This window comes from Nymphalis io, chromosome 19, assembly GCF_905147045.1.
Source record: "Nymphalis io chromosome 19, ilAglIoxx1.1, whole genome shotgun sequence".
Classification (NCBI taxonomy): Eukaryota; Metazoa; Arthropoda; class Insecta; order Lepidoptera; family Nymphalidae; genus Nymphalis; species Nymphalis io.
In genome coordinates, this window is record NC_065906.1 from 3,911,689 (window position 1) to 3,939,577 (window position 27,889).

General features: G+C 36.3%; 2 protein-coding genes across 2 annotated transcripts; one reads left to right on the top strand and one right to left on the bottom strand.

Annotated features, from left to right (window-relative positions):
- Window positions 1–6,256: 6,256 nt before the first annotated feature.
- LOC126775778 (CAAX prenyl protease 2) lies at window positions 6,257–11,775 on the bottom strand. Its single transcript, XM_050497866.1, has 6 exons — window positions 11,567–11,775; window positions 11,237–11,481; window positions 10,984–11,151; window positions 7,415–7,483; window positions 7,033–7,095; window positions 6,257–6,502 (listed from the first exon to the last, which is right to left on the bottom strand). The coding sequence occupies exons 1-6, from the start codon at window positions 11,680–11,682 to the stop codon at window positions 6,300–6,302; spliced, it is 864 nt and encodes a 287-aa protein (XP_050353823.1). The 5' UTR covers window positions 11,683–11,775; the 3' UTR covers window positions 6,257–6,299.
- A 590-nt stretch (window positions 11,776–12,365) lies between these two features.
- Window positions 12,366–27,725, top strand: LOC126775761 (F-box only protein 11). The gene is made up of 14 exons (XM_050497846.1): window positions 12,366–12,757; window positions 15,028–15,268; window positions 16,603–16,770; window positions 17,257–17,461; window positions 18,002–18,221; window positions 19,051–19,275; window positions 20,632–20,876; window positions 21,436–21,762; window positions 22,611–22,805; window positions 23,089–23,394; window positions 23,588–23,768; window positions 23,895–24,042; window positions 24,124–24,222; window positions 26,057–27,725. The coding sequence occupies exons 1-14, from the start codon at window positions 12,661–12,663 to the stop codon at window positions 26,184–26,186; spliced, it is 2,787 nt and encodes a 928-aa protein (XP_050353803.1). The 5' UTR covers window positions 12,366–12,660; the 3' UTR covers window positions 26,187–27,725.
- The last annotated feature ends 164 nt before the right edge of the window (window positions 27,726–27,889 follow it).

Sequence of the window (27,889 nt, forward strand, 5' to 3'; positions counted from 1 at the left end):
TCATACACGTATACGCGCCGACCTCGACACACTCCGACGATGAAGTTGAGGTCATGTATGAGGATTTATCTAGAGCCATACATACCAATAACTCATTTCACTGTTGTAATGTGGGACTTTAACGCGAAGCTGAGCAAACGATTCGGTGATGAGTTGAGGTGGGACCACATGGAATTAGAGACCGCAACCTTCGGGGCCAGATGTTGGCCGACTTTATGAAGAAAGAGGGATGTGATGAACTCTTTGTGATGAACTCCTTTTTTTCAAAAAGCCAGGTCATCGTAAATGGACCTGGGTGAGCCCTGACGGGAAAACTAAGAATGAGATAGACTTCATCTTGTCGACGAGAAGACAAATATTTAAAGACGTCTCTGTGATCAATGCAGTCAAAACTGGGAGCGATCACAGACTAGTAAGAGCCTCATTGAATCTCAATGTCAAACTACAAAGATCCCGAAAAACTATGAAGTCCAGAGAACTAATGAAGTCTACGCTCCGCCCAACATCTCTCCAAATCCGAAATCTCGAAGCCTTTCAGCTGGAACCCCAAAACCGATTCGATTGCCTAACAGACCGCGAAGAAGTGTACGCATACATCGATAGGTTTGTGGAAGCTGTCCATACGGCTGGGTCTAAGACCTTCAAGACCAGCCGTACAAAAGGAACCAAAAAGATCTCTGCCTCTACCCTACGGCTTATGGAGGAAAGACGGAAAATGATTCTGACGTCCCCAGCTGATGCTTCCAGCTATCGGCTGATCAATAGGCAGATTTCAAAGTCTCTGACTCGCGGCACTCGCCAATTTAATACAATGCGCATTAAAGAGGCCATATAGCGGAATAAGGGCTCTAAAGTGTTTGCCAGAGATCTGTCTGTGAGGCAGAGTCAACTGGCGAGGCTGAAGACTGAGGATGGAGAATAGTCACCTCAAGATTTGAGCTGTTAAAAGAAGTTGAGAAGTTCTACAGTCAGCTGTACACGACAACGCAATCACCTGTCAGTAGTCAAGCTGCAGATCCCAGAGCAATACTAACCCGACATTACACCGATTTTCACAAGATTTTCAGGACGTCAGTCTTTCCGAGATTAGAATGGCTCTCGAGCAACTCAAAAACAACAAGGCACCAGGTGATGATGGTATTACAGCTGAGCTTCTGAAAATTTTGGTATAGCCAAAGGTCAAACGCCAAAGGCATGGCGTTTTTTCATAATTGGAATTTTTGCCAGGATGTCGACAAATAAGAATACCCGTAATAACGGAAGGCAACCAATTCAGCGTGGAGTGCCCACTAGCGGTTCGCAGGGCGGCACTCGTAGCCAAAGACGTGCTTACGAGTTTCAACAAAAGAAGAATTTCGACAGAGATCGGAACGCTGTTCGTGAGTTCGAAGAACGCCCAAAAATACCTCGAGGTTAGACGGACAGAAGTAAGACCTGGAGAGGAAGGAAGGAAGAGAAGCAGGATGCAGTCGCTTCATATGATTTCCGAGCGAAGGATGAAACAGCTCCTGTTGATGAGCCCTTATACGATCTTGGACCTCACACGAGCTCAATACCTGTCCAAGAACTATATGCCCAGAATTTTGAATTCTCTGGCTATATTGACCAGAATGAAAGAAACGCCAAAGGCATGGCACAGGGGTGTGGTAGTGCTTTTCTTTAAGAAGGGTGATAAAATCCTTCTGAAGAATTACAGACTCATCTCACTGCTGAGCCATGTTTACAAATTGTTTTTGAGAGGCATTACGAATGGTCTTGAGCGAAGGCTTGAAGACTTCCAGCCACCCGAACAAGCCGGTTTCCGAAAGCACCATAGACCACATACATACGCTAAAGCAAGTTATACAGAAGACCGAGGCGTATAACCAGTTTGCTTAGTATTTGTGGACTATGAGAAAGCCTTTGATTCGATCGAAATCTAGGCCGTGCTGAAGTCCCTTCAAAGGTGCCAAATCGATTACTGGTATATCAAGGTGTTAAAGTGCTTGTACCAGAACGCCACCATGTCAATCCGACTCCAGGATCAGAACTCAAAACCTATCCAATTGCAGAGAGGCGTAAGACAGGGAGACGTGATATCTCCGAAACTGCATTGGAAGATGTTTTCAAGCTTCTGGACTGGAACGGAGTTGGCATCAATATCAACGGCGAGTACATCACTCATCTTCGATTCGCCGACGATATTGTGATTATGGCTGAGCCCTCGGAAGACTTCGGCACTATGCTCGATGACCTCAGCAGGATTTCCCAACATGTGGGTCTTAAAATGAACATGGAAAAGACGAAAATCACGATATTTTCTCACACAAAATACCGCAGTTTTTCTAGTCGAAAGTCTTCTACCAGTGGGTGTTGCCAGTGATGACTTTCGGATCAGAGACGTGGTCGCTTACTATGGGCCTCATAAGAAGGTTCAAAGTCACCCAAAGAGCAATGGAGAGGGCTATGCTCGGAGTTTCTCAGCGTGACCAAATCAGAAATGATGAAATCCGCAGGCGAACCAAAGTAACCTACATAGCCCGAAGAATTGCTAAATTAAAGTGGCAGTGGGCGGGGCACATCGCTCGTAGAACTGACGGCCGCGGGGGCAGAAAGGATCTCGAGCGGCGACCACGAACCGGAAGACGCAGCGTGGACAGGCCCCTTACAAGGTGGTCCGAAGACATAAAAAGAGTTGAGCCGTTAGATGCGGGCAACGCAAGACCGGCCAAAATTCTTGGGGAAGGCCTTTGTCCAGCAGTGGACATCTTTCGGTTGAGAGATGAGATGACAGTCGACGTACAATAATAATGTCCTCCTGACCGGCCACGGCGGCCAATCTCAAGGGTGATTAGCCAACTGCACAGGACATATTATAGTGCACAAGTGTGTGCGCAAACACAGGTGCAGTCTCTATTCCCTAACTTTCATAATTCGATGGAACGACAATCCGACACGACCGGAAAGAGTTCAGGCGCAGGACCAACGTTTACGTGCTTTCGAGGCACAGGAGTGTATTCACTTCACATTTCCAACTGAGACTGAGAATTTTCGAAATAAAAATCCAATAACTTTTTAGTGGCCCGACCTGGGATTTGAATCCAGGACCTCCGGGTCTGCGGCCTTACATCTAACTACTAGACCCAGGAGGCAGTCAACGTACAATCACCTCACCTGTGGTCACCTGCGAATCGTATCGGAAAGTTTACAATAAATATAAAGAGATATTGCAACGCAAGCCGAGCATTAGCGAATAATTATATATACAGTATAGCTATAACTGCATTTTATATTCAACAACCACGTTTGGTGGTTGTGCTCGACTAAACTAAAGCCCGCCGCTGAAAGAATTTATTCTTGACTGTCAGTTCAACATGACTAATGATACTCTACAATACCCCCCATTTAACACGCGTGTTCGCGATTCGACTCCATTCGACGAAATGTTTCTCGGATCATAGACTTGATTTTGACGTTGAGACGATTGACCGTTCACACATTCGCGTCTATTAATTTCTACTTCAACTTGAAATAGATGACGTAAATTTTTATTTTTTTAAAAATTCTAGCGACATGTTGGAGCGATCAATATTTATAAAATAATAGTAAAAAGAAATGCATATTACGTTGTTTTCTTATATATGTAAAATTTGACATAGAACTAAATCATATCAATCGAAGTTCACATTATTATATAGTTTTTATTCGTTAGCTGGACAAATAAACGAGAGCAATATTTTTTCGTAAATTTTCGCCGCTTCAAAGTTACAACGTCCATTCGTTCAAAGATCTATCAAAATCGCATTCTCTGTGGTCGGATATTAAAGGTTATGCTCAATACACGACAGAAATGAAAAATAACACGATACTTATAAAAACTACTAATAAAGTTCAAGTTCAAACACAAATTTCACCTTGAAATTTAACCGTTATCGCGCTTCAAGAAGTTACACTTCAAAAATACACACAAGTTATAAAAAGACAAATCGCTGTGCACTCACTCGCTTTATACATTTATAAATAATTATCATAATGACTTTAAATTCGTAGCTTCCAAATACCTTTTACCTTAAAGTATATGCCTTAATTTATAGTTTTTTTTGTTATAAAAATGACATTAATTGACTAGAGAGGCAATTAACCTTTAATACATCATATTAATATTAAATATAAACATGTAATGTAAAAAAAAAATACTTAACTTTGCAAATTTTAGGGTATTTGACAATATAAGTAACATTTTAATTCATAAATTATTTTGATTAATGATAATCATTAATTGATAATAATTAATTAAACACCAACGCTATGATAAAATTTAGGAAGATAAGTTGAACAAAAGCTTTTGTAGCGTATCGAGTTATAAACATATATTAAAAAAATACTATAGTTTTTTTTAATTTTCAAAATATAAATGTTATTAATATTTCCAAAAACAATTAGTTAGTTTAGTAATAATGTAGTTGTTATTGTCAAACTTTAAACATACTTCTCGAATAACTTAATTAAAAGGATTAAATAAAAAAACATTCAATTGTCCGCCAATCCGCTATGGAGCGGATCTCACAAGCAAGCGAAGAGGCCTCTCCCCAACAGTTAAGGGTTGTTATTGTATTTCTTGTATCGTCAATTACCCCAAAACTATACGAAAATTATATTTTCACATAATTATTTACACACAAAAACAATTACAAAATCCGTATGTCACATCTGCGTTTCGATTAAATACAAGATATTAATAAATATTCAAAGTTATGTTAGAAAATTATTTAAGTATAAAAATTTGAGTACTTAAATACTATTTTACTTCGATAGGAATATAATGACTTAGGTAACTAACTAAACATAATAATTATGTATATGTCCATAGAGCAAGTTTCAAACGCAAACTTTTATGTTTGTGAATTTTGACACCACTTCATATGCTAACCATTACAGTCATTGCATTGTGTAATTTTTTCATTGATGCAAACAGTAAAGTTAGTTTAAAACTCATCCTAGAATCTACACGTTTGTTTATGGCACATAATGTAAATTAAAAAAGTTAGAAATATAATTTGAACATGACCAATATTTTTTTTTTAAAAAAAACAGTTTCATATATTGATAAATGAATTACATTACAATAGATGTTCAATTTTATTAGATTTCCAATTTACTTTGGCTATAGCTATCTTAAAAAATATACCTACTTTTCAATTACTTCTATTTTTAAGGGTTAAAAATTGTATATTTAGTTTTTAAGATATAAAAAACTTATAAGTAAATTATATTATGTTTAAATTCCTATATCCTACTCACATGAATGCTATGTATGAAATCTACACTAGTCAGCGAAATATAAAAAAATATCGAGACCAATCCACTGAATAATTTCAACCTCGCTTACACTATAAATTATCAAAATTACTAAGAAATAATTATGAAAAAACATTTCATACAAAATGACTTTTTTATTTTAAAATAAATTGAATAAAACCATTTGGTTACTTTGTGAATTAAGATAAATAAAAGGTAATGCATTGAGTTTGCAAATACTTTAGAATTCCCTATTTCAGATTAAGTAATTTAAAAAATTGATTAAATAATGATTTTTGTATATTTTATTTATTACTGCATCTAGCATAAATAGCCTAACCGCCTATTCCATATGTGCGTATGGACGTAAGTGTCAATTAGCTTATCAGTTTAAACTGATGACTTATTTTATAACTGAATGTCTTAAATTAATTAAATTTAATAGTCACAAAAACTTACCAACAATACAACAATGTACTTTAACATATCTAATAAAGCGTGGAAAATTAGGCATTAGAGCATTTATTTTATTGAGCAATGCAGCGCAGGCTTTAGTTATATATTTAAAATAGACCTCTTTGTTTTGCATTTATCAGAATCTGTTATGATCTTTGCATACCTTCATGAACTAATATAAAAAAAAACAAAGGTCATTAAATACTTAAAGTAAAACTTCATTTCGAGTAATAAAAAAAAATATACCCACAATTACAACTGCAAAGTATAATACATAAAAATTATGTTCAAGACCAATTTTGTCAACATTCAAGTTGGACTTGATACATTTATTTTTTTGCCATATAGGTACATTAAATATGCACCAGTAGTTATAATTATAATTTTTTAAACTCGAAACTTTAAATACACTTAATTTAAGTAAAAATTTTATAGTTTTTACAAATAAAAATTAATAATGTAAATTTATGGAGCAAATTAAAATAATTTAACAATATAACTTAATAGTTTGGCAGAAGAAAAAACATAATATTTCAGCGACAGGAGCACATAAAATAATATTAAATTTAAGTTAACAACTGTAGTCTATTATCATAAATATAGGGATCAGTTAGAGGTATCAGTAAATTACACCACAGGAACAGGCCAAGGAAAAAGTTAAATATAATGAGAAGCCGCTGCAACCATGGAAAATGGAATACCGCAAGGAAATTCGGGAAGCCGAGATGGTTGCAGAATATGTGGGCGACAAGTGGTGCGAAGAAATGCCCTGAAAAATATTTATTTATATTATTTACTATAATACATTTTTATGTATTAGGTTAAGTTTATATTTTTCTACATGGAATGTACCAGATAATCTTATCTGACCGAAAATTGTAATGATTTCAATTTGTTAAAACCAACTAAGAAAAGCATCAAAATTACAATTTACATTTTTAAATATACTGCTGCTAGTTTCAAACTCTTAATTCCAAAAACAGACATGCAGTGTCCATAGAATTATTTAATAATATTAAATACAGTATAAAATCAATTCGTAGTATTATTGTGTTCCGGTTTTGAAGTGTGAGTGAGCCAGTGCAACTACAGGCGAAGGGACATGTCATAGTCCCCAAGATTGTTGGCACAGTGAGAATGTAAGGGACGCTTTATATTACTTACAATGTCATTGTCTATGGGTGGTGGTGACCACTTACCATCTGGTGGCCCTTTAGAAAGCTGCTTGCCTGTTTTTAATTTAAAAAAAACTAAATGCATTTTTTTATTTATTTGAAGTACTAAAATAAAACAACTTACCAGTTCTTAAAAACAGATAAGCTGAATATGCCCCAAACACAGTAGTAAATGAGAATTGAAACACTAAAAAAAAAGAGAGATTCTAATATTATTATTGCATTAAAAAGTAACTAATTTGTTATATTAAAAACAATGTAAATTCAGGCTCATATTAGAACCTTTTTCTACAATGAAAGATTCTAATTTTATCTAACTTATAATACACCATTTACAAGACATTTTCATAAACCTTTTTAAACAAAGAAATAGATTTGCTTCTTTAATTTTGAATATTTAGCTGGCATATGTTTAATGTGATTAAATATACTAAAATAAAAAGAGAGAAGTGTTAACTATTTACCCACTTTTATAACATTTAATATTATTTATAGTAATTACTTACATGCAATAAATAGAGCTGACTTTAATGAACGTCCATTTACCAGCATCTCATGCAGATGATGAAAATGGGCTAAAAACAATTAATGATATTATAGGGATAATACTACATTAAATATTGTATTATGATGATACTACATTTGAAAGTAAATAAACAATCCGTGTAAGTTATCCGTGCAGTGACGGAGAAAGAATACATTTCACTGCCCCTCTCGTTCCCATGGGTGTCGTAAGAGGCGACTAAGGGATATCTGAGCGGCCATCTGCTCATCTGATGGTAGGATGTTAAACATGGTGAAAAACTCGTGAAGTGGCTTGCAGCCGCGTTTCGAGGTCAGCCCGAAAGCGAGGCCGAGTGCCCGAGCGAGTATTGCCGCGATGGGTGTTGGTCCAATGGAGACGGCTGTTGAACCAATGCCGGGGGAAACTGTATTGACTTGCCGGACAGAGAGACCCGAAGAAACGGCTGTTCCGCTGGCCGCCCGTGGCATAGTACAGGGTCCCGAGCGTGCCTAACCAGCTCGCGAGGCTACCCCACCAAGCCACGCATAATCTCGGGGTGGACCGTCGTGCCGGTTGGCGACCGGAAGGTGGGGTCCCGGCGGCCACTTCCGGGGGGGTTCGGGGGCCCTTCCGTCCGGCGGGTCAGTGTATTTTTCCTTTTGGCAACCACTTGGGGAAACACGCCTCCACACTTTGCCCATCCCTATCGCGGCAATACGTCGCTCGCTTCACGTCTCTTTTCCATTTTTTTTTCCCAAATGGTGGCGCAACAAAGCAGAAATAACGGTCGTACAGCGGTGCACACCCCCACCATACCCTCGCTGTTTGAGGTCGAGTTCTCTAACATCCCTGGACTCCACGCTAACCTCAACGCTGTCCACCACCATCTCGAGACAGCACGGCCAGCAATGTTGTTTCTCACGGAGACACAAATACTTCGTCCTGCCGATACCAGCTACCTTAATTATCCCGGCTACACGCTTGAAGAATCCTTCAAAGCGAAAGCCGGAGTATGCTTGTTCGTCAGGACGGATGTTTGCTGTCACCGACTGCGCTGCTTGGAGGACCCCTCCTTCTCCATGTTGGTGGTACGTGTGGACCTGGTTTGTCAGAGTCGAGTCTACGTGTGCCTCTACAGATCCCACAATGGTGACTTGGAGACAAGCCGATTATTTGACCATCTTAGTCTGGTGGCAGATGCTGCGCAAGAGCAATTTCCTAACGCGGAATTGGTGTTTTGGGGGGATTTTAATGCTCACCACGAATCATAGTTGAAATCCTTCAAAACTGACCATGCTGGAAGGATTGCTCATGCGTTTGCTCTCACACATGACTTGACCCAACTGGTTGATCAGCCCACCAAGATCCCAGACATTGATGGGCAAGCACCTTCTCTACTGGACCTTTTGCTGACTTCTCACCCGGTGGAATATCAGGTTGTGGTTCAGGCTCCTCTTGGCTCTTCGGATCACGGCCTTATATCTACCAGAGTGCCACAGGCCAAGCTGCCGCCACTAGCGGTATGCAAACGTCGCGTTTGGCACTATAAGTCGGCAGATTGGGACGGTATGCGCGATTACTATGCGTCGGTCCCTTGGAAGGAACGTTGCTTCAGTGGGAATGACCCGACAGCTAGTGCCGCTGCTGTTGCTGACGAGATCATGTTGGGAATGGAATACTACATTCCTAGCTCAGATCTCGTCAGTAGGGGTACGCGTAACCGTTGGTTCACTCGTGAATGTACCGATGCTACATCATCTAAGCAGGCGGCATATCGCAAGTGGATCAACGGCTGCATTAGCGGGGCATCTAACATTGACTCACTGAAAGCAAACTACAATAAAAAATCCAAGTTCTGTAGAAAGGCATACATGAGAGCGGATGCACAGCGCATTGTACAGATTGGTCATGATTTTGTTCGCATCCTAGGGGCTCCCGTAGCTTCTGGCGTCTGATCAAGTCTATGCAAAACAATTTCTGCCAACCTTCGCTGCCACCGCTCAGAAATCCGGACGGATCGCTAGCTCACAGTCCGCAAGAGCAAGCTGATCTCCTGGCTAAACTCTTTGCCGATAATTCCGTCATCGATGATTGTAGTGCGCTGCCACCTACAATACCTTCATGTGGCCATACGATGCCTGACATCAAAATCAGGCAACGTGATGTGCGTGCGGAGCTGCAATCACTTGATGTACGGAAAGCTAGCGGTCCCGATGGAATACCAGCCATAGTGCTGAAGAAGTGCGCAGCAGAGCTGTCTCCTGTGTTAACGCGCCTGTTCCAACTTTCTCTGTCTTCGGGATGTGTGCCGGAGGCTTGGAGAAGAGCTAATGTGCAAGCGGTTCCCAAAAAAGGGGATCGGTCTGACCCGGCAAATTATCGGCCAATAGCTATCACCTCAGTACTTTGTAAGGTGATAGAACGGATTTTAAACAACCAACTGATCCATTACCTAGAAGATCACTGTCTAATTAATGATCGTCAGTACGGGTTTCGACCAAAACGGTCCATAGGTGATCTTCTAGCGTACGTAACACACCTCTGGGGTGAAGCTATCGACAAACATGGAGAATCGTTGGCTGTCAGCCTCGATATCTCCAAGGCTTTCGACAGGGTCTGGCACAGAAGTCTTCTCTCCAAGCTGCCGGCATATGGTCTGCCTGCTCAGCTATGCACCTGGATTGCCAGCTTCCTACAAGCATGGAGAATCGTTGGCTGTCAGCCTCGATATCTCCAAGGCTTTCGACAGAGTCTGGCACAGAAGTCTTCTCTCCAAGCTACCGGCATATGGTCTGCCTGCTCAGCTATGCACCTGGATTGCCAGCTTCCTACACAAGCGTAGTCTTCGTGTTTTAGTTGATGGTTGCGCTTCACAATTCTATGTAGTGAATGCTGGGGTCCCCCAGGGATCTGTGCTATCTCCGACACTCTTGCTTTTGCATATCAATGATATGCTCTCCCTTGGGAACATACATTGCTATGCAGACGATAGTACAGTGCATGATGGATACCACGGACGCGCAGTGGCTGGGCGGGCGGAAATTGAGGAGAGGCGGAAGGATCTTGTCATTGAACTCGATAGGACATTAGAGCTCATCACCAAATGGGGCTCTGATAATCTTGTTGAGTTTAATGCCAAGAAAACACAGGTATGCGCTCTCACAGCGAAAAAGTCAGCATTTTCCCCTCTTCCCTCCCTCTGTGGTACTCCGCTGGTGATACAAAGCAAAATCGCCATGCTGGGGATTGACGTTCGCTGCGACCTTAGTCCAAGGGATTACATCGAGGCTGTTATAAAAACAGCTTCACGGAAACTCGGAGTTCTGAACAACTTTCCCTCCTCTTACAACCCGGGTTCCTTCAAACGAGGCGTGAAGAGGCATCTTGCAGGCCGGCAAGGCGAAGGCGGCTAGTGCAGAACGTTTTTCCCATCTGTACTGGCCGTCGTCGCGTTTGGACTCTACTACCACTTACCATCAGGTGGAGTAGAGTCATTTTCCCTCCCGGCAAATATAATAAAAAAAAATAAACATAAATTAAATACATAATACTTAACTTTTAACAACTTACCAATCCCAAAAAGAAATGGTCCAGTGAAAACAGCAGTAAGTGGCTCAAGACATTGTAGTAAAAGAGGCATCATACATGATCTAAAAACCCACTCCTCACTAAGTGGTGCCATGACATGGTTACGCAACCAAACCAAATCTTGCCAACTGGACAACCAATAGATAGGTTCTAAAATATATAAAATAGTTTTAATAATTTAATTACAATATAATTTAAGCGTCATGTACTTTGAAGATTTTAATCTACATCTTACCTGCATACAATTTCCAGGTACCAGCTATGAAATGCATTGTTAATGGCCCCAAAAATAATATGGCAGTCAGAAATAAAGGAATAAATAATGCAGATATCATTCCTGACATTCTAAAACCCATATATTCATATATATTTCCCTTTTCCAGCATTTCCTCCTTCAATAGTGTGTGTGTAAAAACAGGGGCTAGCAACATCATGCAACACACACTAAGAAATCTTCTTTTAATAGTCGTTGGATGGTCTCTGCAAGTTAAATTACATTTTATAGGAGCTTCTGTACTTATTGCTACTATTTTCATTTAGTATAACAACTATAATTTTATAATACCTGCTTAAATTAGATTTCCAAATGTATAAGCTACCAACGTATGAAAAGGTCAAAAAAACACACGCTAGTCCAGAAATCAAACATATGTTTTCTTCTATAATTTCTAAAGAAGTCATTGTGCTAAATATTTTAATTTTGTTTATATTCTTTTGTTAGTATTTCAAAATTATCAAATAAGAAATCAGGACTACAAAGAAACTCGATTATTATAAATATTTGACAGTTTGCTGTCATTTAATTGACTACCACCAGTAGGGTTGTCAATGCCTACTCTTTAAAGTCCCTTTTTTGCTAATTATAGATAATTTTGCTGCAATAATGGTAATTATTTCTGACTGTAATTTTAAATTAAAATTAAAACTAAAGTTTAAATGACTTTTATAGGTACCCTCAAAAGCCAGATTATGTTAAATACAATGTTACTCAGTAACGAGGTATAATACCACCAAGTTGGTAACACTCCAATAATTTATAAAAAAGCGTTCAATATTATACTTTATACGTAATACTTTTTAAGTTTCCATTAATAAGCAGGGCTTATAAAAAAACGTTTAAATCAAATTTTTGTTCGATACGAAAAATTTAAATAAATTAATAAAAGTTATTTTCCATGTTTAATTAATATGCAAAGAATTTTTATTCCAAATGGGCTAAGTTCAAGACTTTTGTTGAATTTAAATTCGCATTGCTATTTGCATAACCACACAGTTGTAGTTTGAACATATTGAGCAAAAAAGTATAGTTGTTTTTTTTTTATGTTAGGTGGCGTTAGTATCGCCACCGCCATGTTAATCAGAAATCCGCCATATTTTTCTTACAGAGAGTCGCCCTTTTCTTTAGGGTAGTGTTAATTTTTAGTGTAATTTGTTAAATAATGTTTTTATAAGTTAACAGTTATTATATTTAATATCAGTGATTAGTGAAATATCTGTGAAATATTTAATTTATTGTCTAATAGTGACTGATGTGGTATAATCTTAATTTCCTGTTTCGGTACCCCAATCTATTCTAAACAGAAAATGGCCGACGGTGTTGGTGCGGGTGTCTCCTTTGTTTAGACTGGATTTTAGTGAAAATAAGAAGCAAAAGGAATAATGCCTAGTGCCTCGTTTTCCTCTTCGCGTTCTTACGTCCGTAGATCGCGAAGAAAAGGTGGACATCGAATACCGTTGCCTTCCAGAACACAGTCCAGTAAGTTATCCGGGTCGTTTGATGTCGCTCCAAGTATTACAAATGGCTCATTATCGACATTTCTATAGATGTGCAAATTTATTAATGCTTGCTATTATATTTGTGACAACTTTTTCCACGGATAACATTGTAAAAATCGTAAGCATTTGTGATTTCACTACTTATTTCGCTAAAGATCTTTTGAGTTTATGAACGAATTATATGTCGTTGATCATTATTGCAGTTGACGTTGTTCGGTATACTTATCCTTTACAAAATTTAAATTTTTACACATCGATAATATTGTATAGCGCATTTCAGTGACATTTTGCGCAATATGAGTATTGATTTGGTAGATGAAGACTAATTTTATACAGCATGACGAAACAGCTGTTCGTAAACGATGGTTTTTATTCAAATGCCTTTAAATGCGATATAAATGTATTAAAGAAGTATTAATATGTCTTTTAAATATAGTTATTACTTATTTCTGCTCGAATTATTGTTTTTAAATTAGTCAACTTAAATGTAAACAAAAGGTGTTTAATTGCAGATGTTAAAAATCGTATCAAATGGCTTTATAAAACAATGTTATTTGGAAGTGTTTGTATTTAGATTACTTATCATTTATGTAAAAGTAAAATAAATTTAATTTTTTTTTCTAAGAGGATAAAGAAATTGAATACCTATGTCCTTCTACCACTTTAAAGGTCAGTAGGTCAATAACCAATACAACTTATGTTTTTTTTTATTTAATTTGAATACAACAATGTCAATTTATTAACATACAAATCAAATCGATTTTTCAATAATCATTATTATCAAATTCAATTTCTCTATTGAGATTTTTATGATTGACATTTATAACTCAAGTTTTCTTGTGACTTAAATTTATTATGAAATATTTAAATATATCAAAATGTCCTCAATACTTATCCATTAACCAAAAGAAGATTGTTATATTTGCATGAACATTCAATGAATGCACAGAATATGAAACAATCTTTGATTCCGATATAACAAAAAAATAATAGCCTTAATGTTCATATATTATGTGTTTACAAATAAAAAGTGTACCCAAAAATATATAGAAGAAAAGTCAACTAATTTCAATCTCTGCAGACTCTTGAATTGTATGCAAATTTATATTAGAAGAATGGAATTATGTTTTGTTATTTCTTCACATAAAGTATCAAAATAACAAAGTGATTCTAACATAACACTTAACTAATGATTAATTGGCCCTACAATCAATATTTATTTAAGTCTAAATTCATACATAAAAGTAAAGTTACAAAAAAAAATCTTCAATTTCTGTAACTTGTTTTGAGTTTTGAATGTTAAACATTATTCTTTTAGAGCTGCAGTATATAAAATAGGTCAGGCCTTTGGCAACTAATCAAAATTTTGTCTAAGATAAGATTAAGCTTTGTGTTTATTATCAAAAACTAAACATGTAGCTAAAATGAAATATTTAATGAATAATTTTTTATTTGTGTCAAAAAATAATAGAGAAGTTAATGGCAGAATTATTGAACATAGCAAATTGGTTACAGCAATATTTTACAGTTACAATATATTTTAGTTTTCAGTAATGCGGAAATAAAAGTACTATTATTTAAAAAGAGTGTAAGTTGCAAGAGTTTTTGTAAACAATTACATTTACTTTAGAATTAGAACCTGATTTTATTTAAAGAAGTGTTAGATTTTTTTATAATTTAAATGGTATAATGAACATTTAACGATTCTTAGATTATCGGAAGAGTTAATGTTTAATTACAGGCTTTATGTTAGTGTGTATAAATAGAAAAGTATTTATCTAACACATCAATATTCTAAGACTTTACAAAAATTATGTGACTCAATCATTACATACATTAAATGACATTAATGTTTTAGAAATAATTGGTTAATGTTTGATTAGATTAATACATACATAAATTTTTTCATCAAATGTCTTTCTAGCAATAAAAGATCAATTAAAGTTTCATTGTATTTCTTGTCAATGCATCATGAAATCCATTCCAATCACACAAAAGATCTTAAGTATTTACAGATATTGCTAAAAACATAAATGTATTGAGCTTAAAAGCTGCCTCGAAAAGTGGAGTTACCTTGACCTTTTTAAAATACATTTTAGACTAGTTGTAATAAAATAAAACAAACTTACATATTTATATTAAGCAACTAATGCACATGACTATTAGTCTAAATTTAAATATTAGCCTATCAAGATCTTATTTGAATTCAATTATTATTTTTAATTTTAAAGTAACACCTACAATTTCCAGGTGAGCCATGTGAATCAGTGCCGTGTCCTAACAACGTGACAGGGAGCGCGATGGCGGCTACAGCCTGTGCTGGTCCGAGCGGCAGCGGTGGTGGTGGGTCACCGCCTGTTCCAGCTGCAGCGGCCGCCACCACAGCTGGTCATCACAGTCCTTACGACCTGCGCCGCAAGTCACCGCCAGCCTACCACGAGCCGGGCCCATCGGGCAGCTGCTCCTTGCCAGCTAGAAAGAGGCCTAGGACGTATGTGAACCTTAAACTAAATTTGTGTAACATTGTATCTCATAACTCTGATAACTGCACATGTTTTTCTAGTTTATTGAGCATTTAGTTTTAATTTATCAGACTCGATAACATAAACTTAAAGAAAGCACTATTTCAAATCTCTTTTACCAATTTGTACATACATAAAAGTATATAGACAGAATACTTTACAATTATCTATAATAATAGAACACCCATCATCATTCAAAACAATATTTTTGTTGAAATGAGATAACTTCTTAACAAATAATTTAAAAAATACTAACAATTACCTTTTGACAATATCAAAAGCTTTATAAATAATACTACTGAAGTATAACACACCAAGAATTGTTCAGTTAATAATAAAATAAATTTTTAATAATTATAAAAGCAGGAAATTATTTTATACTTAATTTTAGAATCCTTAATAAGAGTAAGATGAAAAAATAAGAATTATATTTTGTTAAAATATTCTTAATACAATTTGAATACATTGTTTGTCAAGGTTTGTCTTAATTCACATATTAAATATATATAAACAACTCAAGATATTCTTGTTTGAGCTTACTTTCACTTGTGGCATGAGTATTTTCTCTGCTATTAGGATTACCAACTGTTAAGGTTTTATTATTGGTTATATCTGTATTTATGATTAGAAAGCTTACTCACAGAAATTCATTGCAGCATTTGTTATATAAATAGTTAATATTATAACTATACTTATAATTTAAATTTAAATCTTCAAAGATACATTGCCTTTATTGTATCTTGATTATCTTTATCGAGTTATGTAGATTTACGTGCCTGCATGTCGTGGTATTTCTAAGCAGCATAAAAAAAAATAGTGGATTTCGACTTAAGATCCAAAATTTCAGGATCACATTGTAATTGGCTTCTTTTTTTAGTGACTTGTATTTTTTGTTTTGTAAAAATTTCACACTTCTTAGTCTATAGTTCACTTAACATTACCTATTGTGTTCTACTACTACCCATGTTTATGTGAATATTATTCCGAGTTATAAAACCATACACTTAATATATAAACCTCTTATATCTCATCAGGATATTGTTTTTCATGTTGTATATATGATTTTTGAAAGTAATTTTAATTTAAAATAACATTTTGAATGAGAACAAAATAAAAAAATAACAGGCTATCATAGGGGGACTGCTGCTAGAAAAGCAATATATCTTTTTATTAGAAAAATAATATTCATTATTTTTCCGGATCTATTTAGGACTAGAATGAAATGCTTGTTAAAAAATATTTTGAATTTTATAACCTGGCTATGAACATTCACTGTTTGTTATACAAAACACATTTGTCGCAGATCACTGTCCCAGGGCGTGGATGTGTGCAATGTCTCGCAGTACCTGCAGTACGAGCTGCCGGATGAGGTGCTCCTCTGCATCCTGTCTCACCTAACCGAGCGCGATCTCTGCCGCGTCGCACAAGTCTGCAAGCGATTCAACACAATCGCGAACGATACAGAGTTGTGGTTAGTTATTATACTTATTATAGTAATTGTTGTACTTATGAATTATATTATCACTTGGCATGTTTGCTATTTTATATGATTGAGGTTACATTTCTAACAGATTATATAAATCCACAGGAATGTAGTTAAATCTCTCAATATTATTTACTATATATATATATATATAATAATTATTTAATCATGTCATATTTTTTTTGTGTATATACTAGTTTCTTTTTTCCTTTTTTTAAAATAACTTCTAATTTCAATAACATGAGTGACTTTACTGTTTACCTGCACCCAGTGCAATCTTGGATGCAATTGACTACATGCCAAAATAGACATTACCATGACAATACATGTATGTATTGTATAGTTAGTCATTTTACACTAGAGGTCAAATCGTAAATCTGCCTCGACGTCGCCAGTTCGCTATTTGTAACACAATAATATCGAAAGCTTTTCTATGTCATTGTAAAGTATTTATTTTTATAATTGTTTTTAAAGGAAAAGTTTATATCAATCGGTGTTCGAATACGACACGCCGTTGATGCATCCCACGCCGTGCCAATTCGAGTTTGTCGCTGCGGATGAGTGCGAAGCTGACAACCCGTGGAAGGAGAGCTTCCGACAGCTCTACTATGGCATACACGTGCGCCCTAACTTTCGCCCTAAGAAGGATTCTCGTATCAAATACTTTAATACTATTAGGGTTAGTTCACTTATGTGACTTGTTTGTTTTAATTAAATATGAAATAAATATTAATAATAATCCTCCAGACCGATTTCGGCCACGGCGACCAATCTCAAGAGAGATTAGCCAACTACGCAGGAGATATTATAGTGCACAAGTATGTGCGGCATACACAAATGTACCCTCTATTCCCTTACTCTTATAATCCGATGGGACGGTAATCCGACACGACCGGAAAGAGTTCAGGCGCAGGACCAACGGCTTTACGTACTTACCGAGGCACGGGAGGGAACACACTTCCAACTTCCACACTCCGGGCTACTAATAAGAATTTTCTTTTTATTGGCCCGACCTGGGAATCAAACCCAGGACATCCGGGTCTGCGGCCTTACATCAAGCCACTAGACCAACGAGGCAGTCAAAATAAATATTACGTATTGTATGTATGTAAGGGTGTTTTAAATTTTTTTTTATTTTTTTTTAAATCATCATTATAGCATACACTTCAAGAGGAATACTTATTTAAATTAAATAATGAATACATAAATCGTTCGCCAGGCGGCTCTCGAGTACGTGGAGGAGCGAGGCGGGAGCACGTCGGTGGCGAGCGCGACGAGCGCGTGTGCGTGCACGTGCTCGTGCGGCGCGGCGGCGTGCTCGTGCAGGCGCGCGCCCGCGCCCGCGCCCGCGCCCACCTCGGCGCCCGCGCTACTCTTCGTGCACGCCGGCCTCTACCAGGAGGAATGTCTCGCCATCGACACGGACGTGCAACTCATTGGTAAGGATATTCGTGATGACTCACAAATTACAATTACTCCACTGATTTAAGTAGATGATTATTGTTGTCATCTGTGCATTTTTTCAATGCAATATATATATATCAAACTTTTCACCAATAATGATTAAAATCTTTTTGCAATTGAATTTTTGGTTTTCGTAATTTAGTAAAAATAAAACAGGTCCTACACATAAAGACTCAAATAGATTATAAATTCAAGAGTTTTATTTATTGTATAAATAAGCCATGTCCATTTAAAGTAACTTTTTAAAACCAAAACTCACAGATAAAACATTAATTAAAATGCTTAAATAATTATTATTGATTATGGAGTAATGGATAAATTATGTTAAATTTTAGTGTTTAAATTTTCAGTTTATAGTCAAACACGAAAGCGAAAATTTGTAAATCTTATATACAGAATTTTCACAGTGAATAATAATGTCTGCTACAATACAATTTTCGATGCAACAACATAGTATATTTAAGTAATCTCTACAAGCACTTTTGAATCAATTACTTGTAACGCAAATTTAGTTTAACATCGTACTTCTGTGTTGCAGAAGTGACCAGTGAACATATATGGGTAAAGCTTCGTACTACTACACAAGATCTTTTACAGCACCATGTGGTAATATTAGCCAGATAATGGATATCGGCCGACAAGACCAGCTTTATTTTTCTTTATATTATGTCCTGATTGATAAGCTAAGTGTCAAAAAATTTTGTCTGACAAACATCTGGAAGCTGTTGCAGTCTAAACTGGATATTACTCCTCCATGACGTAGATACTTAAATTTCTCACGTATATAAAAATTGTATGTTCCAGGTTGTGCTGCAGGTAACGTTGCAGAGTCAGTTGTACTGGAACGTGAAGCAGAGTCGACGCTGACGTTCGCGGAAGGCGCGAACCGCGCGTATGCTGGTCATATGACTCTCAAATTCTCCCCGGACGCAACTAGTACGATGCAACACCACAAGCACTATTGTTTAGAAGTGTCCGACAATTGCTCTCCCACCGTTGATCATTGTATTATACGTAGCGCTAGTGTCGGTAAGTTGCTCGTCCGCCTACTTATAACATAAGATTATGTATTGTATGGGTACATCTGAATGTATCCAAAGGTTTTTTCAAATTATCGATTTGCCATTCAACCATCCTTTTTTAATTTCATATAGGTAAGTACTGGTGAATGGGCCAGCTGATGATAAATGCTTACCACAGCTTATAGACATGTACCGTAACCGTAACAGCCTGTGAATGTCCCACTGCTGGGCTAAAGGCCTCCTCTCCTCTTTTTGAGGAGAAGGTTTGGAGCTTATTCCACCACGCTGCTCCAATGCGGGTTGGTAGAATATAGACATGTGCTATAACAAATATTAATCATACGTTGCATGACCCATTTGCCACAAATCTTAGGAATTAAGATGTTAGGTAGGGACCTAAGCACAAGGGTGTGCTTGTAGTTACACTGGCTCACTCATCCTACAAACTGGTACACAACAATTGCTAAGCAGCAATATTTGGTTTTGTTCTAAATGTGATGAGTTTGTGGTAACTATCCAGATGGGCATAGACAAAGCCACCAAGTTAAGATTCTTAGTAGACAAGGGGATCATGTTGCGGTACTCTTTCAAGTAACGAGATGTAAGTAAATATAAGGATAAAACAATATAAAGCAAAGCAATTTCACCACCCATACTACTACTATTAAAATAAAATACAAATTTTACTACACAACATTCGTTTTTGATTTCATAAGTTTATTCAAATCCAAGTACTTGTCAAATTGAAAAATGTAAAGGATTATTAATTACAGAAAGTCCTTATAATTTTAATATGACATACATATACTATTCATATAATCAAAGGAAGAGAAAAAGTAAATAAACAACATTCACCTTGAATTAACATGACATAGTTGATGATGATGAGTGATGTTATAGAATAATTTACTTGATGAATAAAATATCCAATAATGAATGATATATGTTGTGGTTTTCACACATAATTAAAATTATTTATTTCGATAGATATAGGATATCAAAGAAAATTCATAATAACAAAGCATAATGTCATTATGATGCTCAATATCAGTGACAAATGTCTGTAGTCTGTAAAGAGAGAGACTTGTAAAATTTTCTTTTAAGTTTTTAATTTCATTTTTTACTATATGTTAACGTTAGTAATAAATAAAACTATAAACAATATTATAATATTGAACTATAAACAATAATCCATTTCCCATATTGCAAATGCATTTAAACAATAGGGTCTAATTTTTTATAGCTGAATTGAGCGAATATGTGACCGGTGAATGTTATCAACAACCTAGACAGTCCTGCTTTGAGTCTTACCTCCTTAATGACTGCATGGCAATGCATTATAATTGATCCCCTAACTTAACAGTTGGCGCCGCGGTGTGTGTGAGCGGTGCGGGCGCGAACCCTGTGATAAAGCACTGCGACATCAGCGACTGCGAGAACGTGGGCTTGTATGTGACGGACTATGCGCAAGGTGCATACCAGGACAACGAGATCTCTCGCAACGCGCTCGCCGGCATCTGGGTCAAGAACTTCGCCAACCCCATCATGCGTCGCAACCACATACATCATGGCAGAGATGTCGGTATATTCACGTTTGAGAATGGATTGGTGAGTTTATACTAGTTTTGAATTAACTAATCTTAAACTTTAGCTTTTATTTACGAAAAGATTGCCTCGTTGGTCTAGTGGATATATAGATATAAGGTCGCGCATCACGAGGTCCTGGGCTCAAATCCCAACTTAGGCAAATAAAAAAGTTTTGAGCTTTTCTGTGGAAGATTTTCAGAACAGGCCAGAGTCTGTAAGTTGGAAGTGTGTGTATACCCTCGTGCCTCGGAAAGCATGTAAAGCCGTTGATTTTGCCCCTGAAATCTTTCCGGTCGTGTCTGCTGGGCAGTCATATTCTGATAGGACGGCAACCTGATTATGACAGTGAGGGAATAGAGAGTGTACCTGTGTTTGCGCACACACTTGTGCACTATAATATGTTCTGCACAGTTGCCTAATCTATCTTGAGACTTGCCGCAGAAATCGGTCAGGAGGACATCATCATCACTCAAGAACATTTTCATCTAAAGATACCCTTAGTTACTTTAGTTCTAAATTTTAAATAAAATTTTCGATTATTTATTAAGACATTACATAATCAGTAAACTATTTTTTGCAGGGCTACTTTGAAGCTAACGATATCCATAATAACAGAATCGCTGGTTTTGAAGTCAAAGCTGGCGCTAATCCCACCGTAGTACATTGTGAAATCCACCACGGGCAGACTGGTGGCATATACGTCCACGAGTCCGGTCTCGGCCAGTTTATAGATAATAAGATACATTCGAACAATTTCGCGGGCGTGTGGATCACGTCCAACAGCAATCCCACCATCCGCCGCAATGAGATTTATAATGGCCATCAAGGAGGCGTGTATATATTTGGAGAGGGACGCGGATTAATTGAACACAATAATATTTATGGAAACGCATTAGCTGGCATACAGGTTAGTTAGTTTTGTTTACACTAAAGAACAAGATATTTTATATTTCACATCATACCGAAAATCATTTTAACTAAAAACGATTTCAAGTGAAGTTTTATTTTTGTGTATTTATTCATTATACAATAGTTTTTCTATGATTACAGAAGTTTTATTGTTTACTCAATTTTTGTATGTTAATGTAATAATTAATTCAGATTTAATTATAATATAGGACAACCAACTAAATATTGCATCATCTTATAAATTTTTATTTTTTCCATGTGAAAGTTATAAGTAACTTAAATTAGTCCAACATTAATGATATTAAAAGGCAATGTTGTCTATATAAATAACATAAAATTATACTACTGAATGTTCATGCTATTATTATTATTGATTGTTCTGGACTCAATTACATTATCTATCGAGAAACACTCGAGATGTTTCGGTCTGCCTGCGGTTTGCGCCATCTTGAGGAGGATGCTTTAAAATAACGTTGCCTGATCAATAGACACATTTAATAATAATAATTATTATCATGTTGTATTAGATTCATTAATTAAGTATTATTAGTATTGCGTATGGTCTGAATTTGTCCATTATTTTTGTTGAAATTCGAATTTCACTTGTTAAATGAATTAATAAGTTACATTAATTTAAAAAAATATGTCAATTATACAAAAAATTTGCGAAAACACATCAACAATTATTGAAGTATGGTGTGAGTAACTGGTTTGTGTGAGAAACTACAACCAAGAAAATTAAATGTGTTTTTAAAGATTAAAAAAACCATTTCCAAAGTTCGCGTGAGCACATTTGTATAGTAGCAATCATTGAATTGATTATTTTTTTTTAATTTTAATCCATAGATTCGCACAAACAGTGATCCTATAGTTAGGCACAATAAGATTCACCATGGGCAGCACGGAGGCATCTATGTTCACGAAAAGGGTCAGGGTTTAATCGAAGAAAATGAAGTTTACGCTAACACGCTCGCCGGCGTCTGGATCACGACCGGCTCCACGCCCGTGCTGCGACGCAACCGCATACACTCGGGAAAACAGGTCTGTCATTACTACACGATTGTTTTAATTAATTTATTTATAAGAACGAATAATAATAGAAAACAATTTATTAAGATTTATTAATTTAATCCAAATAATGATTGTAATGAAATTGCAGTGTTGTACCTGCTAGAGATTATTTTATATATATTATTTTATATATACTAAAATTGTTGTCTATGTTTCTAATTATTTATTATACTTAACAAAGTTTAACACTTGCAGTAATATAACCTTGCATAACCAACCATAAAGAATGCTCTACGAGTGTCATATATTGTAGGTCGGCGTGTACTTCTACGACAATGGTCACGGGAAATTAGAAGATAACGATATATTCAATCACTTGTATTCGGGAGTTCAAATAAGGACTGGCAGCAACCCCGTGATCCGCGGCAACAAGATTTGGGGTGGACAAAACGGCGGCGTCCTCGTGTACAACGGTGGATTAGGAATACTTGAGCAGAATGAAATCTTCGATAATGCCATGGCCGGTGTGTGGATAAAGACTGATTCAAACCCCACACTCAAGAGAAACAAGATTTTTGATGGCCGAGATGGGGGCATATGCATTTTTAATGGTGGCAAGGTTTATATTCTAATTGCGTATTTTAAATAGAGATCGATGTTTCCTTAATTTTAGACATGTTGCAAAACAATAGACTAGTTTTTTAATGTTTGTAAATACTACTTATAAAATGTTAAAGAAATATAATCTCTTTAATAATCCGTGTATTTTAAAAATATTTGTATATAATGACAATTTTTTTAACAATTTCCAGGGTGTGTTGGAAGAAAACGACATATTCCGAAATGCTCAAGCCGGGGTATTAATCTCAACACAGAGTCATCCCGTACTGCGGCGTAACCGGATCTTTGATGGTTTGGCCGCGGGCGTGGAGATCACCAACAATGCCACAGCCACATTAGAGCACAATCAAATATTTAATAATAGGTTTGGAGGTAAGAAACATATAATATTTATATTGTTAATGAATGAATATCTTTTAATAGTAAGTTTTGGCTTGGTGATTTTGTACAAATTAAAAAAAAAAAATAGCAATTGTAATGAATTTTCAATAATTTCAGGGCTATGTTTAGCGTCAGGAGTGTCTCCGTTAGTGCGGGGAAACAAAATCTTTAGTAATCAAGATGCAGTCGAGAAAGCGGTTGGAGGCGGACAGTGTCTCTACAAAATTTCCTCATATACTTCTTTCCCCATGCATGATTTTTATAGGTAGAACACTATTGTTATTTATGTTAAAATTAATTATTATAAAATTAATAATATTTTCTAATATTATATGATATATTTTAGATGCCAGACTTGTAACACAACGGATCGTAACGCCATTTGCGTCAATTGCATTAAAACGTGCCACTCAGGACATGATGTGGAATTTATTCGCCATGACAGGTGAGCCTAGTCTTTTTGATTTAATGGCGCTTTTAGTCCTTGCATTTCATGAAGTCGTATATCAATGTTTTGTGAGTGCTTGAAAAGTGCTTAGGAATGTGTGAGCTTAATGGTAAGCACAGTTTGCCCACTTTTAATATATATATATTAAGAGTGGGCATACTATGCTTGTTAAGTTACCAAGAAACCACACAATGACCCCGCTGGCAGGGTGCGCTATGTTAGGTGAGCATTGGGTACATAGTTCTTATCGTAGCCAGAGCTACAGCATATATATACGCTTTTTATCACATTTTGTTTCGTTCCTTAGGCGGTGTTACAGTAACAGCCTGTTAATGTCCCACTGCTGGGCTAAGGCCTCCTCTCCCTTTTGAGGAGAAGGTTTTTAGCTTATTCCACCACGCTGCTCCAATGCGGGTTGGTAGAATACACATGTGGCAGAATTTCAATGAAATTAGACACATGCAGGTTTCCTCACGATGTTTTCCTTCACCGTTAAGCACGAGATGAATTATAAACACAAATTAAGCACATGAAAATTCAGTGGTGCTTGCCCGGGTTTGAACCCACGATCATCGGTTAAGATTCACGCGTTCTTACCACTAGACCATCTCGGCTGTTTTTAGGCGGTGTACCTAAATTAAAATACAGTATAAACTATGTCTTGAAATTTTAACTCTACCACCTCAATGTTAATCTTTCGTTTGCCGCCATTTTTAATTTAAGTTTATGTCACGTGGCAGGGTCCCATGTCAGATTCCTGGTCGATTGCCATACTAACCATTTAAAAACCCTCTCTGTCATCGCTCATGCATAAGTGATGAAGGTACCGTGTCGGACTGGCCTAGTCTAAACAGGGCTGGGTTTCTCACAGTGCCGATAACATTAGCCACAGCTTGGCTGCTCTAGTATCCCTAGTCTAGTTTTTTTCCGGAGCAAGTGAGCAAAGGCATCTCTCTCAAGCTGTATGAGCCCCAGACTTTATAGATCCAATTGCATCTATCTTCCTTTATTTAATAGGAGACCAGCAAAACTTTTACTGGTAAATCTTGAAAAAGCAGTAGAAAAAAGTAATCTACTTATTTGTTATCTCTCAAATTCTTGTAATAATTTATTCATAATTTTTAACAGGTTAAGCTACGCCCATTAGTTAAATTTTAACATATTTGTTAGTATCTAAATTTTTATGTTTCATAATTCCTCTCTTTAAATATATAGTTTATATTATCCTTCAAACCCTAATTTATTTGTTCTTATTATTAGGCAGTTTATATATAATTCACACTACACTAATGTTACAAAAAAATAAATTCTTATTTAAAAACTATCGGATTGTAAAATTATATACCTTCCTACCTTTTATTTTGGTATTACACGACAGTAACAGTCTGTGAATGTCCCATTGCTGGCTTAAGGCCTCCCTTTTTGAGGAGAAGGCTTAGAGCAGGAGGTTGATTACACGACGTATTCGTCTAATTAATTATTTCTTTAATTAAATATTTACACTAGGATTATGAATTATAAAGTTATCACCATTATAGAGTTTTTATACACTATCATTTTATATCCTTAAATTTTGTATTTAAGATCTTTGGGCCCTTTTAAAATCTATCCTCTTTAGACACATAGGTGTTTTATGCATTGATGCGTTGTCGACTCTAGAATGATGATTTTAACTAAATGAACTTATCTTTCCTTACAATATTATTAAAAAAAAATCAGCTCTCTTGAAATACAAAGACAGCACTTTATTAATTAAGCACTTACTACTGCGACAGCTATATTACATAAACTTTGTGCGATGTTTAAATTATTTAATATTTTTAATTTTCAGATTTTTCTGTGACTGCGGAGCAGGCACGCTATCGAATCAATGCCAGCTGCAGGGCGAGCCGACGCAGGACACGGACACGCTGTACGACTCGGCCGCACCCATGGAGTCGCACACGCTCATGGTGAACTGAGCGCGCCGTCCGCCCGCGCGCGCAGCCCCGCGCGGACCGCCCGCCGCGACCTGCCTCCACTAGCCGACTATTTTTATTGACTTCGCATCGTACATTCACCTGAGTCGCTGTTTACCTCTTCGTCGTATGTGACTTGTAATCAATCGGTTCAATTATGTATTCTATCGATGTACTTTATAGACGAAACGATTTCGGATACGCTATTTGTATAAGTAGAGGCGTTTTTTATCATCGGTACTTAATAATGTATTTTGTCGTGTAGAATCGTGCATTCCCAAATTGTAATCACCCCATGTTTCGTGTCACATTTATATATTTAGAGTAATATTATTTGTTTTATAAGATATACTAATAGCCTTATATTGTAATGTCTACGGTTATATAATCATGAGGAAGATTGACATTTTATTTATCGCAAGAAACTCGATATTTTGTTTAGTTACGTAACTGATTCGATCCAGCGACTGTGGCAGTCAGGTTAGCTAATTGTATTATAAATAGCCTTTTAAGTATTTTTTAACTATTTGACGATACGATTTCATTTTTACATGAGCAACTTATTCTTTAGCTCTCCTGATGTTTAGGGTTGATTGTTCGTGTTTTAGTTAGTAAAGATATTCGTACCAATTAATTTCCTGTTAGTCGGGAGGAAGTCGAGACGTCCGCGTCAGTGGGATTGCGTCGAGCCCGGCCGAGTGTCCCGGCGTCGTTTATTATCTCTCGATTAGGAGTCCGCCTCGCCTAACTTTTTTTGGCGCTCCTGTCGCGCTTTGTAAATATTTATGTCTCACAATAATCGAAAATGTAGTAATTAATGTATTTGTATCATTATATTTTTATTATTGATCACAACATGTATGTTTAATTATTATGAATTACGTACGTTATGCTCAGGAGATCATCGCGCTGTCGCTTGTAGTGCAGTCGCCTATGAGTCATAATGTAGTTCCAGAGATATCATAAGCCGAGTTTTCGGCTCGTTAGTGTATAATAAAATGCAAATTAAGAACGAATGTGCGTATTTAATTGGAAAAGATCTTAGGTACAATTGATATTTTATTATATTGTTAATTTAAATGTGGTATTGATATCGATCGACAAGCAATGCTAGGAAACTGGACGCCGCACGTGAGCGGCCGGAGTGCTGATAATGATAAGTTAGCCAATAAGCTATAATGAAAATCTAAATTACTCTGTAATCACTATTGCAAGTTTCGAATCGTTACATCGTCTCCATAGCACGGTATGTTCTGAATCTGCTTTTTTATAATCCTCAATCTGTGATCATCGCTAAATGTGTAAGAGAAATATTTTAGTTCACAACATACAGAAATTATAAGACTTATTGTAAAATCAAAATTATTGTGGCGCCGACGCTTTATGTAATTAAATTGAATGTGAAATTGTTATTTATTGAATTGTCAGTATGTTCTTAATTTATTGAGTTTAAAACTGGATAATATTTTGTTTATACCTGAAAATACCACTGTAAAAGCCGTGATATACATCATATAATATTATACACCGGAATTTTATTTACTTCCTTTAGTTTTTTTTAAACACCTTTCCGAACTTTAAGCCTTACTAATACAATGATCGTGACATGGAGCAGTTCAAATAAATGGAAGAACTAGAGATATTTTTGCTTGCCATTTGAGTTTTTTTTTTATAGAGTAGGAATGCGGACGAGCATATGGGCCACC

Bases quoted from the DNA above. Each gene is read 5' to 3' on its own strand.
- LOC126775778 (XM_050497866.1), bottom strand. From the start codon at position 11,682: ATGACTTCTTTAGAAATTATAGAAGAAAACATATGTTTGATTTCTGGA. The intron at 7,484-10,983 runs GTAAGTTGTTAA...AATTGTTTTTAG, and splicing joins ACCATTTCTTTTTGGGATTG to CCCATTTTCATCATCTGCAT. The intron at 7,096-7,414 runs GTAAGTAATTAC...CTTTTTTTTTAG, and splicing joins GTCAGCTCTATTTATTGCAT to TGTTTCAATTCTCATTTACT.
- LOC126775761 (XM_050497846.1), top strand. From the start codon at position 12,661: ATGCCTAGTGCCTCGTTTTCCTCTTCGCGTTCTTACGTCCGTAGATCG. The intron at 20,877-21,435 runs GTGAGTTTATAC...TATTTTTTGCAG, and splicing joins TCACGTTTGAGAATGGATTG to GGCTACTTTGAAGCTAACGA. The intron at 23,769-23,894 runs GTAAGAAACATA...CAATAATTTCAG, and splicing joins ATTTAATAATAGGTTTGGAG to GGCTATGTTTAGCGTCAGGA.